The following is a 17,327-nucleotide window of genomic DNA, read 5'->3' as shown; positions in this document are numbered from 1 at the left end:
CTAGGCCTATGGTTGCCATAGAAATGTAGAGTCCTAGGGAGGCACCTGTGGCTCAAGGAGTAGGGTGCCAGTCCAATATGCTGGAGGTGGCGAGTTCAAACCCAGCCCTGGCCAAAAACCAAAAAAAAAAAACAAAAATAAGAAATGTAGAGTCCTCAAGCCTGCTGACTCTTGGGGTCAGGTCCTGTCATCTGGATTGATAACCTCCTTGCTCACCTCTGGCTGGGATGGTGCTGTAAGGGACAGAAACCAGTAAAAAGCAGCAGCACCCCTGCCTGTCAGGTGCTGTGCTTATTAAATCTGGTCCATATGAGTCAGATATTCTACTGTGCTAAAATGAGCATGGCACAACCAATAATTGTAGAAGATCACAGAAGGATGAGATTGGTGTGCGTGTTATTAGGGAAAGTTTTCTTAGATGGATCTGGAACAAAGACTAGAATGGAGCCACTCGGGGGGCTTTCTCTAACAGAGCTTTTGTATTGATTGTGGAGTTGTGTGGGTCACATGAGTCTCAGATGTTGCTTCATAATGCTTAAGTTCTTTCCCTTGGAACATGATCTGGGCCCTTAACCTGGCACCTTTGCTGACTTTCCATAATATCAGCGTTCAGCACCAACTTTCATCCCATCCCAGCACTGAGATCCAAGGGGTCTTTTGGAAATATCTAAAGCACTAAAAATCAAGATGAATAGGTTGATTACTGGGTATATTCATTTCCTAGGGCTGCTGGGACAAAATTCTACAAACTGGGTGTCTTAAAGCAACAGAAATTTATTCTCGCAGTACAGGACGCTAGAAGCCTGAAATCAAGGTGTTAAAGGGCCATGTTCCCTCTGAGACTCTGCACAGAATCCTTTCTTGCCTCTTTTTAGCTTCTGGTGGTGGCCGTGGATCCTTGGCTTGCAGCTGCATCACTCCATGCTCTGCCTCTGCGGTCACATGGCCTTATCTCTGTGCGTCTCTGTGTCTCTTCTCTCTTCTCATAAGGATACCAGTCCTACTGGGTTAAGAGCCCACACTACTTCTAGTATAACCTCGTTTTAATTAATTACACCTATAATGACCCTATTTCCATATCCTAGGGCACTACTGGTTAGTACTTCAACAAATCTTTTGGGGGACACAGTGCAAACCCTAACATTGAATAAAGGAAAATTCACATAGGTAAGAACTCCTTGGCTCCAGCTGCTGCCTGCCTCTCCTGGTTAGGCACCAGCCCCGTATGGCTCTTGACAACTTGAAATGTGGCCGTCCAAATGGAGATGTGCTCCAAATACAAGATGCACAGCAGATTTCAAAGTCTTGGTCCTAAAAAAGAACGTAAAATATCTCATTAATGACTTTATATTGGGTACCTATTAAAATGATAATATTTTAAATATATTGGGTTAAATAAAATACAGTATTTTCAAATCTCATTTGTTTCTTTTTACCTTTTTAACATGGCTATTAGAAAATTTTAAAATTGTGTACATGGCTTGTGTATGTGGCTCGCATTATACGTACGTACAAGGTCAGACAATTAAATTTGTACACTCATCCTAGAAAAAGTGCTACATGGCTTGGCGCCTGTTACTCAGGCGGCTAGGGTGCCAGCCATACACACCGGAGCTGGCAGATTCAAATCCAGCCCGGGCCAAAAAATAGCTGGGCGTTGTGGCAGGTGCCTGTAGTCCCAGCTACTTGGGAAGCTGAGGCAAGAGAATCGCTTGGGCCTAGGAGTTTGAGGTTGCTGTGAACTGGGATGCCACAACACTCTATCCAGGGCAACAGCTTAAGACTCTGTCTCACAAAAAAAAAAAAGAAAGAAAGAAAAAGTGCTACATATCTCATTGCTGAGTATCACTGTGGTCACCTTTGAAGTACTCCCCTTGGGAAGCTATGCACTGATGCCAGTGCTTAGTCTGCCCTTCAAAGCACTTTTTCTAGGATGAGTTCAGGAACTTAATTGTTAGGCCTCAATGATGACAGCTCTGATGGTCATTCCAAAAATTGAATTCCAAAATTGCTTCGAAGGGTGATCTAGGTGCTGGCATTGGTGCATAACTTCCCAGAGGGAGTACTTTGAAGGTGACCGTTGTGATACTCAGCAATGAGGTATGTAGCACTTATTTTGGGATGAGTTCGCGAACTTAATCGTCTGTCCTTGTATTTCTGTTAGAAACATAATGGCCTGCTGGTCTAAGCACTGAAGCTCAGAATCAGGTAGCCCAGGGGGATGAAGGGGGGTGTAAGACCACCAGGAAACGCCACCTTAGGTGCTCAGGGGCTACCTAAAGCAGCTTCAAAAGTGACATGTTATTTTTTGACTTAACCAAAGCATTGACTATTTTTAATGAATTTACACTTTTGAAAATTCTGCCAAAAGTTCTCAGGCTTCCATTCACTACACAACAGACCTCTAATGGTCAAAGTCAGAATGTGGGAAAACCTTCAGTCACTTGCTTGAACTTAAATCAAGCAAGGCTATGTTCTCACACCACCGATGTCTTTTTATTTATCCATTGGTCTGGGCTGCCTTTAAAAGCTATGGACTAAGATATTTATGTAAAGTTTAAGCCATTATAAATGCGATTAAACTAGTAGCAAAGGCAAATTGAGCAGGATTATGCTGTTTTGTTTTGTTTTTTTTAAGAGTCTTACTATGTCACCTTTGGTAGTGTGCTGTGCTGTCACAGCTCACAGCAATCTCAAACTCTTGGGCTTAAGTGATTCTCTTGCCTCAGCCTCCCGGGTAGCTGGGCCTACAGGCACCCACCACAACGCCTGGCTATTTTTGGTTGCAGTTGTCATTGTAGTTTAGCTGGCCTGGGCCGGGCTCGTTAGCTTTGGTGTATGTGGCTATATGTGGTTGGCACCGTAACCACTGTGCTATGGGCACCGAGCTGGGATTGTGCCATTTTTAAAAACTATCTCTGACTCTGGGAGGCTAAGGTGGGTGGATTGCCTCAGCTCACAGGTTCAAGGCCAGCCTGATCAAGAGCGAGACTTCACTTCTAAAATAGGACTTTGTCTCAAAAAAACAAACAATAGGCTCGGCACCTGTGGCTCAAGCAGCCAAGGCACCAGCCACATACACCTGAGCTGGCGGGTTCAAATTCAGCCTGGGCCACCAAACAACAATGATGGCTGCAACCAAAAAAAAAAAAAAAAAAAAAATAGCCGGTGTTGTGGCAGGCACCTGTAGTCCCAGCAACTTGGGAGGCGGAGGCAGGAGAATTGCTTGAGCCCAGGAGTTGGAGGTTGCTGTGAGCTGTGATGCCACGGTCCTCCACCAGGGCAAGAGCTTGAGGCTCTGTCCCCCCCAAAAAACAATAAAAAAGTGTCTCAAAAAAACAAACAATATAAAACCTATTTCTGAGTCAATGACTGTGTGCAGATGGCTTGGCATCAGCTATGAAGGTGTGACTGGTGCCCATTCTCCAAGGCTGGTTTCATCTGTCAGGACCAAGAATATAGAAGTCTTCCTGCTCTACGACCTGTCCCTGTTCTCTCAGAAATGCCACCACCAAAATCATACTCTAGCAACCCAGATTGTGCTTCTCAAACTTGAGTGTTTGAGGGATCTTGTTAAAATGCACAGGAAGGTCCTTGATGTTATCAAGGGCTGTTGTCCATGAGACCCACAGAGCAGTGATGATTCCTGTGTCTTGTCCCACCTTGCAGGAGGAAGGTGATGGTGGCATGAAGAGGCTGTTCTGTGGGCAGCAAGCACTAGCCAAGCCTAGAATAGGGTCTTGTTCCTTTCCCTACATCATTGAGAGGAGGAAGGCCCCTCTCAATAAGTTATGACAACATAATGAGATCAGTTTAGTTTGAAGTCTTGGTGTCATACTGCCTTATTTATTTTCATTTTTTTGGGTTCTTTTTTTTTTTTTTTTAACCTCTAGTAGAGTTTATTTGGATTTCACTGGGTTTTCTACTAATTTCATTTTTCTCTTCCAAAATCCAATCTAGGTGTCAGGTGTAGTGGCTCACGCCTGTAATCCTAGGACTCTGGGAGGCCAAAGTGGGTGGATTGCCTGAGCTCAGGAGTTCTAGATCAGCCTGAGCCAGAGCAAGACCCCATCTCTAAAAATAGCCAGGCATTGTGACGGGTGCTTGTAGTCCCAGCTACTTGGAAGACTAAGGCAAGAGGATCATTGGAGCACAAGAGTTTGAGGTTGCTGCGACCTATGATGCCATGGCACTCAACTGAAGGTGACAAAATGAGACTCTGTCAAAAAAAAAAAAAGAAAAAGTCAATTTAGGATGTCATATTGTATTAGTTTTCATCTATGCTGTATTTTAATTTAAAAATGTTTTTGCTATAACATTTATCCCAACATTTAAAAATAATGCTGAGGGTAGCTCCAGTGGCTCAGTGGGTAGGGCACCGGCCCCATATACCGAGGGTGGCGGGTTCAAACCCTGCCCCGGCCAAACTGCAACAAAAAAATAGCTGGGTATTATGGCAGGCGCCTATAGTCCCAGCTACTTGGGAGGCTGAGGCAAGAGAATCGCCTAAGCCCAGGAGTTGGAGGTTGCTGTGAGCTGTGTGAAACCACGGCACTCTACCAAGGGCAACAAAGTGAGACTCTGTCTCTAAAAAATAAAATAAAATAAAAATAATGCTGACCGGGCGGCACCTGTGGCTCAGTTGGTAAGGCACCGGCCCCATATACCAAGGGTGGCGGGTTCAAACCCAGCCCCGGCCGAACTGCAACAACAAAAAAATAGCTGGGCGTTGTGGCGGGCGCCTGTAGTTCCAGCTACTCGGGAGGCTGAGGCAGGAGAATCGCTTAAGCCCAGGAGTTGGAGGTTGCTGTGAGCTGTGTGATGCCACGGCACTCTACTGAGGGCCATAAAGTGAAACTCTGTCTCTACCAAAAAAAAAAAAATAATGCTGACCATGAAAATGGTATGATGATAATAAGGATTATGAAAGAATTTTATATTTTAGACGATGTAAAATCTCAAATACATGTATTCGAATGCCAGAATTTATCTAGCTAAAATTTAAGTTAAGAAATGGCTCAAATTCTTCTTAGTAAAGTATCTCAAGAATGAAGAAAAAGTATCCAACGTACTCAGTACTATTATGAAACACATATATAATCATCCACACTTTCATACCAAAGATAAAGCACAACTATAGCCTAGGATGGAGGAGGGTAAAGGGAGGGGAGGAGGAAGGTTTGGGAGGAGGGAGGGTCATCAGGGGGACCTCACCTATGGTGCATATTGCAAGGGTACATGTCAAATTAGAGTCGAGTATAAATGTCTTAACACAATAATTAAGTGAGGTGAAGGCTATGTTAACTAGTTTGATGTAAGCATTCCAAATTGTATATAAAATCAGCACGTTGTACCCCATAATACATTAATGTACACAATTATGATTTATTAAAAAAAATTAAGAAAAAAAAAGAAAGAAATGGCTTTAAAGCCCCTTTGTGAAGTTTTGGGTAATTGTGCTTCAGATGGCTGGAGTCTCTCAAAACCAAAATGATTTGATTTAACTACTCTGCCCTTCAGCTGGCCATTGGAATAATCTAAATAGAATTGTTAGCACCAGGTACTTCCCACGCTTATAGCCCCTGTGGGACAGGGTAAATATTAAATCCAGGGTTGCTTTTGAGGCCCTTTGCAGACTGTTCCCAGCTACTCTGCCCTTCCTCATTGCCTCTCCCTCTGCCCCTTGCACTCTGCTTAGAACTTCACTGAGCCTCTCTCTGCTATCCACACTGTGCCCTGTCATTACTGTTTTCTTTTGCTGTTTTCTCTATCTGAAATGTTCTTCCCCAACCTGGGCCAGGAAAATGGCAACTGTTTCCTCAAGATACAGACCAGATGTCGGTGCTGTGAGAGTCAGCCCTGGGGTAAGCAGCTTTCTGCTCTCTTGGGCAAAGGCAGTCACCCACTCCTTTCTGTCCTTAGAGTCTTTTATTGGTACTGCAGTTACAGCACTTATTACAGAAGATTGTGATTTATCTGTCTAGGTATCTGAATTCAAGGGCAGAGATTATGTCTTAATTCTTTTTAGCATGGAGTTGGCCCTGAAAAAGTACTTTATGAGTGATTTGTTGAATGAAAGATGCTGTTTTTGGAATTGCTGTGAGCTGTGGATGAACAATTCATTAGCTTTCTGCCCACTTATTTGTCCTTGATACCATGCACAAGTCTCCCCCTTGGGGTGTATCAGTCCTGTATTTGATATTCTAAAAGATCACCAGGAAAAAAGAAAAAGGTACCTATCTTTACTCCCATTACTCTAAATTATCTTGGAGAGGAATAAACAGTGTTCTAAAAATTACCTCTCATTGTGCTCACTTTGGCAGCACATACTCTAAAATTGGAACTATACGGAGATTAGCATGGATGACATGCACATCTGTGAAGGGTCCATACTTTTGGTGCCACTTTCTAACGTTCCTGGGTAGAGAACCTGAGGCTCCAATAAGCAAAGTGACTCACCCAATTGAGGTATCTTCTGGCTTCACATCCCCTATCTCCCAACTCTTCATCTAAAAAAAAAAATGACAGCCCAGTTTTGCTGGCTCACACCTGTAATCCTAGCACTCTGGGAGGCTGAGGCGGGTGTATTGCCTGAGCTCAGGAGTTTGAGACCAGCCTGGACAAAAGAGAGACCCTGCTCTAAAAAAAAAAGAAAAAAATAGCCCGGTATTATGGAGGGTGCCTGTAGTCCCAGCTACTGGGGAGGCTGAGGCAAGAGGATCACTTGAGCCCAAGAGTTGGAGGTTGCTGTGAGCTGTGACACCATGCCACTCTACCCCAGGTGACAAAATGAGACTCTGTGTTCAAATAATAATAATAATAAATAAATGAATAAATAAATAAATAAGCAAAAGGTATTTTTCAGAGTGGTGAATGATCTTTCTAGATAGTCATACAATAGTGTCTTATCGGCTTTTCTCCTGAGCCAGGTTTCTGTGTGTTCATTTTCTTCATGGCATTAACAGCCGTCACTTCTTTGCTCCAGGGCTTTTGCCATCACACAGCAAACACAACAGTCCCTCTGGGCACCTGACCCATAGCCGCAGCAGCAGCAAAGGCAGCATGGAGGAGGTCATGTCACAGCCGAAGCAGAAGGAGCTGGTGGGCAGCGTCCGGCAGAAGATGCTTCTAGACTACACCGTGTACATGGGCAGGTGTGTCCCCCAGGAAAGCCGAAGCCCCCAGAGGAGCCCAGTGCAGAGTGTGGAGAGCAGCCCCACGGCTGGGAAAAAGGTGAGGCTGGCTGCTGGGACCAGGGCTCCTCTGCTGTGCCACTCACAGTTATTTCTTCGTGCAGAGGAGCTTTGAGTGCCTGTTTTGTGCCAGGCCCTGTTCTAGGCCCTGGACACACAGTGGCACATAAGGCAGAGAAGAGCCCTGCCCTCAGGAAGCTTGTAAGCTTCTCAGGGAGACAGCCGAGAAACAAGCCTTGGGTGCTGGTAAGAATTAAAATAAGGCTAGGTAAGGGAGGATAGAAAGTGGTCAGAACTGCTATTTTAGGTAGGTGGCCAGGGAGGGCCTCTTTAGGGAAGTGACCTTTGAGCTGCCGTGTTACTGTTACGTGTGGGAGGAGCATGGAGCAGGCTGATGTAGGCAAGTGAGTGGAATATTTGAGGACCAGCAATGAGGCCGGTGCATCTGCAGTGAGCAAGGAAGAGAGAGGGAGGCAGTGAGCTGCAGGGTCAGCTGGGCCTCCTTGTACCAGCCCCAGGAGGGTTTGGGGCAGGGAGCGGTGGTGACTGATCTTTGCATAAAATGACGAGTGGCTCTTAGCAGAGAACAGTATAATAGAGTTGGTGGGAGGTGGGCCAGGGTGAAGGGGGTGAGGAAAGGCTGGGTGTGGGTGGGAGGAGTAGCTGGCTGATTGCTGCCTTGAGTGAACACGAAGAAGCTGAGGTACCACCTGGCATTTGGACCTGAGCAACTGGGAGATCGGTAGGAGTGGTCACAGGTGATCAAGGTCTCATTCCCCATTGGACTCTCACATTCTCAGCCTCCCCAGCTGGGTCCACTGCTATGATTTACCATGAGCATTCTTTCCAAAGTGTAACTAGACATTGACTTAGGATCGTCTGTGACAAGATGAAGCACACAGACTCCTAGATGCCAGGGCCTGTTAGACACTATAAAAGAATTACTCTGCACGCTTGAACAGTCCTCCCAACTAGATGGTATTCTATTTTGTAAGTGGAAAACTGAGGCACAGAGATGTTAGGTAGCTCAGTCACGCAGGTGCTAAGTGATGGAGCATGTGACTGCCAGTTCGGAGGGTCATCCTGAAACCCAGCTTCACCTGAGACCTCCTGTCTCTACCATGCATGCTGTTCAAGGCACAGCCTCCACTCTTGGGACAGACAGCCACTGTTGCATGTCAGTTCCTAGTGTTTGACTTCTTATAGTGACCTTATTTCTGTTCCTAATAGAAGTATATGGGGCCTGCCTCAGTGCTGTTAGCCAGCATCAGTCTGTATTCATCCCGTTAGTCCTTATCTGTGTAGAAGAGGCCGTGCACCGCCCTGTACAAACTTGCCCAGCAAACAAACTTGTGTGCCTTTGCTGGAACTGGCCCTCTGCCCTAAGTTACCAGCCATAGTGGGAAGTGGACCTCCCTCTCGGGAGAGTGGGGTGATATAAAACTGCTCTAGAAATGTCCTGTTTGCTACTGGTGAATACCTCATCCCCCAAAGTCTGGGCTGTAAGCTGTCTGGACTCTCATCAGAATCAAAAAAACTCAGCAGAGAATTGTACACTAATGTAAGAAAATTATCTAATTATATCCTTGCTTTTTGTAAGATTTCCCTAAATTAAACAATAAAACCAATGCTATTTTGGAGCATTGTTTCTTTGGTTTGTGTCATATGTGCATGTTGTGTCCTGGGGTCACTGAGGTCCCTGACATCACACTCGGCACCTCTGCCCAACATTGCTGTCTTGTCTAACCTCCTTCTAGCAACTTGGCACTTAGCCTTTAAGCACCAGACTTTTTTTCCTCTTCTGAGTCTGATGAAAATCTTTTAAAACCACATTGCACTTATTGGCTCCCTGAGGCAGAGCAGAAAGGGATGACTTCATCCTTTCCTGATAATTTACTCAGTACAACAAATAGAAACTCAGGTCTGTCACCAAGCGGGGGCTGCTAAGGTCAGAAGGCCCATCACCCCCAGTCTGAGTCGCCCAGACCGCAGGCTGTGGTGTTTTTCTCTCAGTGTCCTTGGCTGGTGTTGTCCATCCTTGTTGGCTTATCCTTGAGCCCTCATGACCATCTCCCACCCAACCCTTGTTAATTTAATGATTGATAGCTTCTGTGGCTACTAAACCAGAAAGCCGGGATGCTGTAAAAACAGAGAGAACTGTCTTTGAAAGGGGCCTTTGAAGAAAGCACGTGAACTGTAGTGCTGGCCTCTTGTGTCCACTTGGCCTGCCTGGAGCACTGTGGGCCGCGTCCTGACTCTCGGGGTGGTCTTGCACTGGAGACGGTCTGAGTAAGGTGTAGTTGTTTGTCCCAGTTATCTATTGCTGCAGAACAAAGAACCCTAAAAGGGGCGGCTTCAAACAATAACAATTATTTATTTTCCTCACAAATCTGCAATTTGGACAGAAGCAGATGATGGTTTTTGTCTGCTCCATGCAGGGTCAGCTGGCGAGGCCAGACGTGGGGTTGGAAGGAAGATCCACTTCGAAGGTGGCTTACTGATGTGGAGGGCAAGCAGATGCTGGTTGTTGACTGGAGCTCAGCTGGGGCTGAGGACAGGGGGTCCCAGTTCTTTTCCTTGTGGCCTGGGCTTCCTTCCACCTGATGACTGGTTCCCAGGGCATCATCCCCAGAGAAGGAGCCAGGCTGAAGTTGTGTTGCGTGATGGAATTTGCCACTTCCATCATGCTCTGTTAGTCAAGGAAGTTATAAGACTACCCCAGGTCCAAGGAGAGGGCCATAGATTCCACCTCTTATCAAGGCGGTAGCAAATCCTAGAAGAGCATGTGGCGTGGAATATATCGTTGGACTATTCTAGGAAAATGGGGTCTACTCCAGTGTTCCTCTGCTACCCTGTTTCCCCAAAAATAAGACATCCTCCGAAAATAAGACCTACTTACAGGAAAGATAAGATGTTCCCTGAAAATAAGACCTAGCACGTCTTTGGGAGCATACCTTAAAATAAGACACTGTCTTATTTTCGGGGAAACAGGGTACTTTTATCCCTTTTCATGCTTTCCTTTACAAGTCAGTGGAGACAGTTCTTTGCTGGATTCTTATTAATTTTGTGACTTGAGCAAGTAAGGACCTTTCCCTCCATCCTTCTCAATTTTATTATTTTTGTGCATAGGAAACATTAACATGGTTCCAAAAATCAGAGCTATACAAAGGCATATTCAGAAAAGATTCGCTTCCCCCACTCCCGGTTCCTTCCATCCCTTTGAGCTGTTCCCACTCAGCTCCATAGTGACCAGTCTCCTTAGTTTCTGGCTTATCTCCTCTGTGTTTCTCATTTCCCCTTCCGTCTTACTCAAAGGGTAGTGTATTGTGGATTTTTTTTCTTTATTCTTTGCTTCTTTTACTTACCAATACATTCTGGAAATCACATCTGTTCATACAGTCCCCACTCCTATCTTCTTTTTAAACAGCTGCAAAAAGCTTCATTCTATGGATGTTCCACAGTTTTTTAGCCTCTCTCCTATATAGGCATGTGGGTCCTTTCCAGTATTTTGCAATTACAGGGAGTGTGGCAACGAATAACTTGGTGAATGTATTTTTATGCTGTTGGAGATGTGTCTTCAGCATGCTGTTTTAGAAGTAGGATTGCTGCCTGGGCACAGTGTCTCACACTTGTAATCCTAGCCCTCTGGGGGGCCAAGGTGAGAGGTTTGCTTGAGCATAGAAGTTCAAGACCAGCCTGGGCAATATAGCGAGACCCTGTCTTTACAAAAAAGAAAAAATTAGCCAGACATGGTACACTTGTAGTCCCAGCTACTCGGGAGGCAGAAGCAGGAGGATCCCTTGAGCCCAGGAGTTCGACGTGGTAGTGAGCTATGATCATGCCACTGCACTCCAGGCTGGTGACAGTGCAAGACCTCAAGTCTAAAGCTCTGTGTGAAGCCTTCGTGACACCAGATTATGTGTAGCCAAACTTAGGAGCAGAGGTACTATGCTGTTTTTATAACAAAAAGGCTGGGCTGGCCTCCTATTTGTCGTAAGAAGTGTTATACCTTAATCTTAACTAAGTCTGTACTGTTTTACTTTTGTTTAGAGGTTAGTTTTTAATATATCCCAAGAGCTACTCAGTTTTGATAGCTTTGCTTCGGCGTTGGTCCATGGAACTCTCCAACTTATTTAGAAGCCATCTTTAAAAAGTTACCATTTCTTAGTGTATGTATGTAGTTGAAATGACAGAATAAATATCTTCCTCACATTTCTTCCTGCAGCCAAATGGCAATATTGGGAAATGTATGCACATTTATTCTTTCAGCTCTTAAATTTTTATGACAGTTGGAAATGAGTTCTTCCTCGCAGCCTGTTGAATCCAGATTTCGTTCATAAAGCTTCTTTTGATGCATTGCCAATGTTCTCCTGCTCTTGGGTTTTCTTTGTTCCCAATGAGTCTGTGAAGCTTTCGTTAGAAAAAGGAACTGTTGAAAAGAGAAAACAACCTGCTTGTCAGTTATTTCAGAAATTTGTTTACCACATCATATGCCATTGGCTTAGACATACATTGTGAAATAGGCTTTGTTTCTTGCTATTTTGTGTTAACACTGTTTCCTGTGACTAACTAGGGTAGTTAAGAAAAGCTAATAACGGGTAGACTCTCCCTCTGGAGAAGGTTTCCGTAAACTATTCTCTTACAAAGCCTATAAATCTTAATAAGGCACATGGCACCCCAGGGGAGGCAGATTATGCCTCCTGAGTACCGGGTGGGCATTGCACAGAGGTCTGGACAGATCATCAGATGGAACTCAAAGACAGTGACCTCAGAGCTGCTGGACCAAGTAACTCTTGGGCCTGAGGTGGAGATGTGTAGCCAGAGAGAAAAATGATTTTTAAAAATCCTGTACAATTTGTGGCATGATTGAGCATTTGCTGGTGCAGACTTGCACCCTGCTGTCCAGGACCTGGTGGCAGAAAATATTTTGGTTAACATAAGACATCACAGCACTAGGAAAGCATGGCCATTACAAGGGGGGAGGCAGACGCATGTGTTCTGAAATGGAATGACCAGTGCATTCATTTTTAGATGAGAATTTGAAAGACTCTTAGAACATAAAATATCTCCCCTCACATGTGGTAACATGTGTTTTAAAAATGCAGGTGAAATAGCTGGGCGTTGTGGTGGGCGCCTGTAGTCCCAGCTACTCGGGAGGCTGAGGCAAGAGAATCACCTAAGCCCAGGAGTTGGAGGTTGCTGTGAGCTGTGACGCTACAGCACTTTACCAAGGGTGATAAAGTGAAACTCTGTCTCTAAAAATAATAATAATAATAATGCAGGTGAAGCCCAGACCCTTAGAGAGAGAGAAGGCACAGGCTAGGGCAAGACTAGTGGACAGCTCGCATGCAAGCTCTGTGACTGGTGAACACTCAGCTGCACTTAGCTGTCTGCTGTAGGCCTAGCACATACTCACAAGCAATCAGACCTACAGGTGTGAAGTCCATGAGCACCGAGTGACCTGTGCCTTGTGCTGCCGGCCCAGCCACGTAGCTGTGATGTGGGCACAGTCATGGCTGCCCAGAGCACATAGCAGTATTCACTTGTGTGAATACACAGTATGAAGTGTGGAGATGATGAGAGCATGTGGTGTGTGTTACGGCTGCAGCCAGCCAGTGAGGGCAAGACAGATGCATTCTTATAAGCCATAGAGGGAGAGGAAAGGGCGAACAGTTCAGATCTCTACACTTCTAGGTCTTTTGATCTTTGCTTTCCAAAGCTCATTACTGTAAGGCTATAGTCTAATTAGAGAACTCAGCAAAGGAAAATGTTTGTCACACAAGGGGGCCAATTACCCCCCAACATACACACACAGGACAAAGCAGGGAGTCAGTGGGGAGAACAAGGCTCTGAGTCAGGCTGCACACATGACCTAGGGGCTTCTCGTCCCTAAAATTGTGTTAAAGTTTCTTTCCTTCTGGGCTATTGTGAGGTGAGTGCGGCTGCCGAGAAGGGGCAGGGCCTGCCGCGTGCTTAGTGGACTGCTGCTGCTTTACTGAGTCCTGAGCCCATTGTCTTTTCTCACCACTCACACCAAACACCCCCTTAAGGTGGTGCTGCTGTGTCCCCTATCTTTATCCACGTACCTGACCCCTTCAGGCCAGAGTCCATAGTCTGATGATTAGCTGAGGAAACTGGAGATGGGTGTGCCCTTCTCTCAGGACAGATGCGGAGGATCAGGGCATTTCCCTGGGCTGGGCAGTGAGAACAGCTGTAGAAGTTGCATGGAAGCCCTGAGAGCAGCACTCTCTGGTCCAGACTCATGGGTCTTAATCTTACCTGTCTATTCCATTGCCAAGGGAGCATCAGAAACTCCTGATGGCCACGTAAATCAGTGTCTCTGGGGGTGGGACCCAGGCTTCAGTATTTTTAAGCATCCCAAGGATATTTTGACCTCACAAGGATCAGGCTGAACCTGAGAGTCCTGGAGAGACTGTGGGTTCTGCCTGAATGAGGATCAACTTGGCAATCACTCATTCAGGCCTTCGTTGGAAAGATAACAGACAGGTTCATAGACATGTAACATTGATACCAGTCTAATGTGGGCGGCAGAGCAACTCGACTGTGCTAATTGTATGAAAGTCTCACAGGAAGACTGGTAGAAAAAGAAAATAGACAAAGGAGAGGGTTTTAGCTGTGATGGCAGCTTTTGTTTCTCCCTCTTTCTTTTCACCAACATAATGTGGGACTTGTAATTTATAGGAAAGAAGTACAACTCACATGGTCTCCCATTTCTATGAGGAGGGACATTCAGTGACTTTATAAAAATAAGCACCTGTCTTATTCTTCAGTTGCTTTCTAGCTAATTTAGGTGTCTTTTCTTTTGCCAGTTGCCAGAAGCTCCACCCTCTGAGGAGGAAGAACAGGAAGCCTGGGTGAATGCCTTGCTTGGAAGAATATTCTGGGACTTCTTAGGAGAGAAATACTGGTCTGATCTGGTATCTAAGAAGATCCAGATGAAACTCAGCAAAATAAAGGTATAGCTTTCCACATGAGAGGCTTGAAACTCTACACGCTTCTTAAGTTTTGGAAGTTTTATGCCCTTGTGTCTTAAGTTAAAATAACTTGGTTTAAGCATATAACACATGCAGGTGGTCAGTCCTTCTCAAATAACACATCTGACCTTGATCACAGACTGACTTTGATCTTATGACTAACTGCATCTGGAGACTTACTCCTATTTAGTTTTTTTCTTGTCTTGCACTTGTCATCCACTCTAGGTGATGATCTAGAATTTGCTTTTGGAAAATGTGAGCTCTTATAACTGACTCGTTCTGTACAAATCTGTTATCTTTAAGTTAGAAATAAACTTAAATTAGTGGTCTAGGCTACACAGTATACACGCTGAGGAAAATACCAGCTCCCTTGAAACCTCTTTCCCAAGCCATGCTTCCTCTCAGAGCTGGGGAAGTTAGCTTTGCACTCTAAATGTGTCTGTAATTGACCTTTACTTTTTGGCCAGATGGTACTTTATTTTGGGCTCTCTTCTGACTGAAGAAATGCTCCTGGGTGGCATCTGTGGCTCAGTGAGTATGGCACTGGCCCCATATACCGAGGGTGGCGGGTTCAAACCTGGCTCCAGCCAAACTGCAACAACAACAAAAAAGCCGGGCATTGTGGCAGGTGCCTGTAGTCCCAGCTACTTGGGAGGCTGAAGCAAGAGAATCGCCTAAGCCCAGGAGTTGGAGGTTGCCGTGAGCTGTGTGATGACACGGCCCTGTATCGAGGGTGATAAAGTGAGACTCTGTCTCTACAAAAAAACGAAAAAGGAAAGAAAAAGAAAAAGAAATGCTCCTGGTGCATATCCAGGCCCACTTGGAAGTGAGCAGAGTGTGTGAGTTTTTCTCATGACTCATTAACGGCTCACTTGCCCACAAAGAGACCTTATTGAAGCTCCTTAGAAGTAAATTTTTGACCCAGTGAAGATCCAGACAAGGAAGAGTCCCTTGGGTGCAAATCGTCACTGAATGTTTGCTTGATCAATGGCTTAAGTAACTCCGAATTGGTGGGGGGGTCATAGATACCTTTGAGAAGCAGAACCCTTTCCCTAGAAAAGTGTATAAAATTTTGCTCATGATTTTAGGGAGTTTAAGAACTGTGAACTACAATAAAATTAGATTAGAAAGAGAATGTGAGCATGGGAGAGCTTCTGTTTGATTTCTGTTGTTCTTTGGGTAGAGAACAGAGCTTTTTCTGGCTTAGTCAAGTTCTGACAAGCTCTGTCTGCCCTCTGTGGGCTAGTATCATCCCTTCCCCAGCCCTGATAAAGAGGAGGGGCTGTGTTCAGAGCCAGAAGAGCAGAATACAGGGCAGAATTGGGGCAGGGGGAGTGGTCGTTTGATGGAGGTCAGCCTTTATTCTGTTGAGGTAGGTAGAGGGCTATCTCTGTTTCTGCTAGCCATTTCTTTAGGGGTAGCAGCAAGCAGCAGTCACCCATGTGTTGGGAGATGAGCTGTCCCTAGCCTACCCAGCACTCACTCAGCCTCTTCCCCTTTTTGGAAATGATGGTGGGCCTGAGATCCTAAGTCAAGGTACATGGACTCTGGCCTTGCTCTCTTCTTGGAGTTGATTTCGGGGAGACACAGATCTCACCCATCTCCTAGTTTCCCTTGAAGGCCTGCCATATGGAGAGCTCTGAGGCCTGCAGTTTCAACATGCAGAAAGCAAGCAGGGCTCGCCTGAGCTCCAGACAGGACGCTGCTCCCCTGTTACACACATTACATAACCGACTTGAGAGGTCCCACCCCTCTCTATGGAACTGGAAGTCGGCAGAGCCTCTGCCCTTGGAGAATGGTAGGAGGAGGGAGCCCCCTCCTCCCAGAGGAAGCTGGGAGAAAGTCTACTTTCATGTTCTCCTTTAGCTGGTCATGGGGGCTTTTGTAGTTCACAAACTTAAACTTCTTTTGTTTTTGGAGGTCAGAAGTGCTAAATGGTTAGAATGGAGAAGTATGGCCAGAGTTCAGAGGTGGGCGGTGTGTTCGTCTCACTGCCAGCCACAGCGTGTCTCCATGCCCTCCACCGCAACCCAAGTTTCTGCACTGAGACGTACTGACTCTGGCAACAATAAACAGGAAGGCAGAAGGATAATACCAAATTCTGAAGCTGCCACCACCCCTGCCAAAAGAACTCTTATTAGTCCCAAATAACCAAATATCCCTGGGAAGAGCTAGACCCTAAACCTAGTAGTGAGAGTTATCAGCCAGTCACAAGCCAGAATGGGAACAGAAAAGTGATGCCTAGAGGAGGCTGAGCTGCCCTCTGTGTCACAGACCTCACCTTGAAGGCCTGATACAGGGAGAGCTTTTTGCTGGACTTGCCTTGCAGTCTCAGATTATCCCCCGTGCATGTGATAATGACTCATGTTGTGAAAGAGCAGACCTGTGTGTGCATCTGGTGCCTAATGATGGACCTAAAACAAGCTGAGTTTCTACACCAACAGCAAGTGCACTCTTGGCCTCGGCCAGCTGGTCCAGGGACTGCCCTGGGTCCCTCAATGCTTATGGCATCTTGTGCCTATGTGAGCAAATGCTCCTGTGATTGTACACAGCTTCTAATTGGTCACCCACCACCTGGCAGTATGCCATACATCTGAACGTCAGGTCCCCAGTTGACTTTATTCTGGAGGGTAAAGAACATGCCCTTGGGTTCCTGTCCCACTGTGGTGCCCTTTGGGTGGGAGGAAAAATAGTTTCTAGTTGAAAAGAATAGGAGGATTGACCTGAACAGAAGGAGGGTGCTCTAGGGCTGAGATTTGAACCAGGAGGGAGTGTGGGGAGGGATAGTTACAGATGGTCTAGAATCCTGGGGTTGGGTAGATGGGTGAATAAAGTAGGAAACCAGGCCCTCTGATCTCCCTTCTCCTTCTTCTTACGGTTAGAGCCTACCCACTCCTGGCAAGTGTCCCCAGTCCCTTCAGGCCCCTTCTTTGTCTCAGATCCTATCTCGGGTGCTCCGTTGCCTTTGTAGGGACTTAGAGGGGATAGATTAGTGGGGTGGTTTTGACAGGGGAAGAGGAGGGATGGTGATGTTCCTGCTATCTGTATTCGATCCTGTGCCTGTATGTCAGATTCATGTTCCCATAAAAACACTATTGGAGGTGGCATTATTCCCTGGCTAGCCCATGGGAAACTCTTT

The 17,327-nt window shown here is 45.8% G+C and overlaps 1 protein-coding gene and 1 pseudogene across 4 annotated transcripts in view; both read left to right on the top strand.

The window, feature by feature from the left end:
• TEX2 (testis expressed 2) overlaps nucleotides 1-17,327 on the top strand; it is a 118,869-nt gene that overhangs the window by 73,287 nt on the left and 28,255 nt on the right. For all 4 annotated transcript variants that reach the window (XM_053567669.1, XM_053567666.1, XM_053567667.1 and 1 more), the window contains exons 5-6: nucleotides 6,986-7,233; nucleotides 14,024-14,170. In XM_053567669.1, the coding sequence (XP_053423644.1) occupies nucleotides 6,986-7,233; nucleotides 14,024-14,170 (395 nt within the window). The remainder of the gene's footprint in view (nucleotides 1-6,985; nucleotides 7,234-14,023; nucleotides 14,171-17,327) is intronic.
• Nucleotides 6,308-6,398, top strand: LOC128571400 (uncharacterized; annotated as a pseudogene).

Source organism: Nycticebus coucang, chromosome 18 (genome assembly GCF_027406575.1).
Source record: "Nycticebus coucang isolate mNycCou1 chromosome 18, mNycCou1.pri, whole genome shotgun sequence".
Lineage (NCBI taxonomy): Eukaryota > Metazoa > Chordata > Mammalia > Primates > Lorisidae > Nycticebus > Nycticebus coucang.
This window is presented reverse-complemented; position numbering and strand designations above follow the sequence as displayed.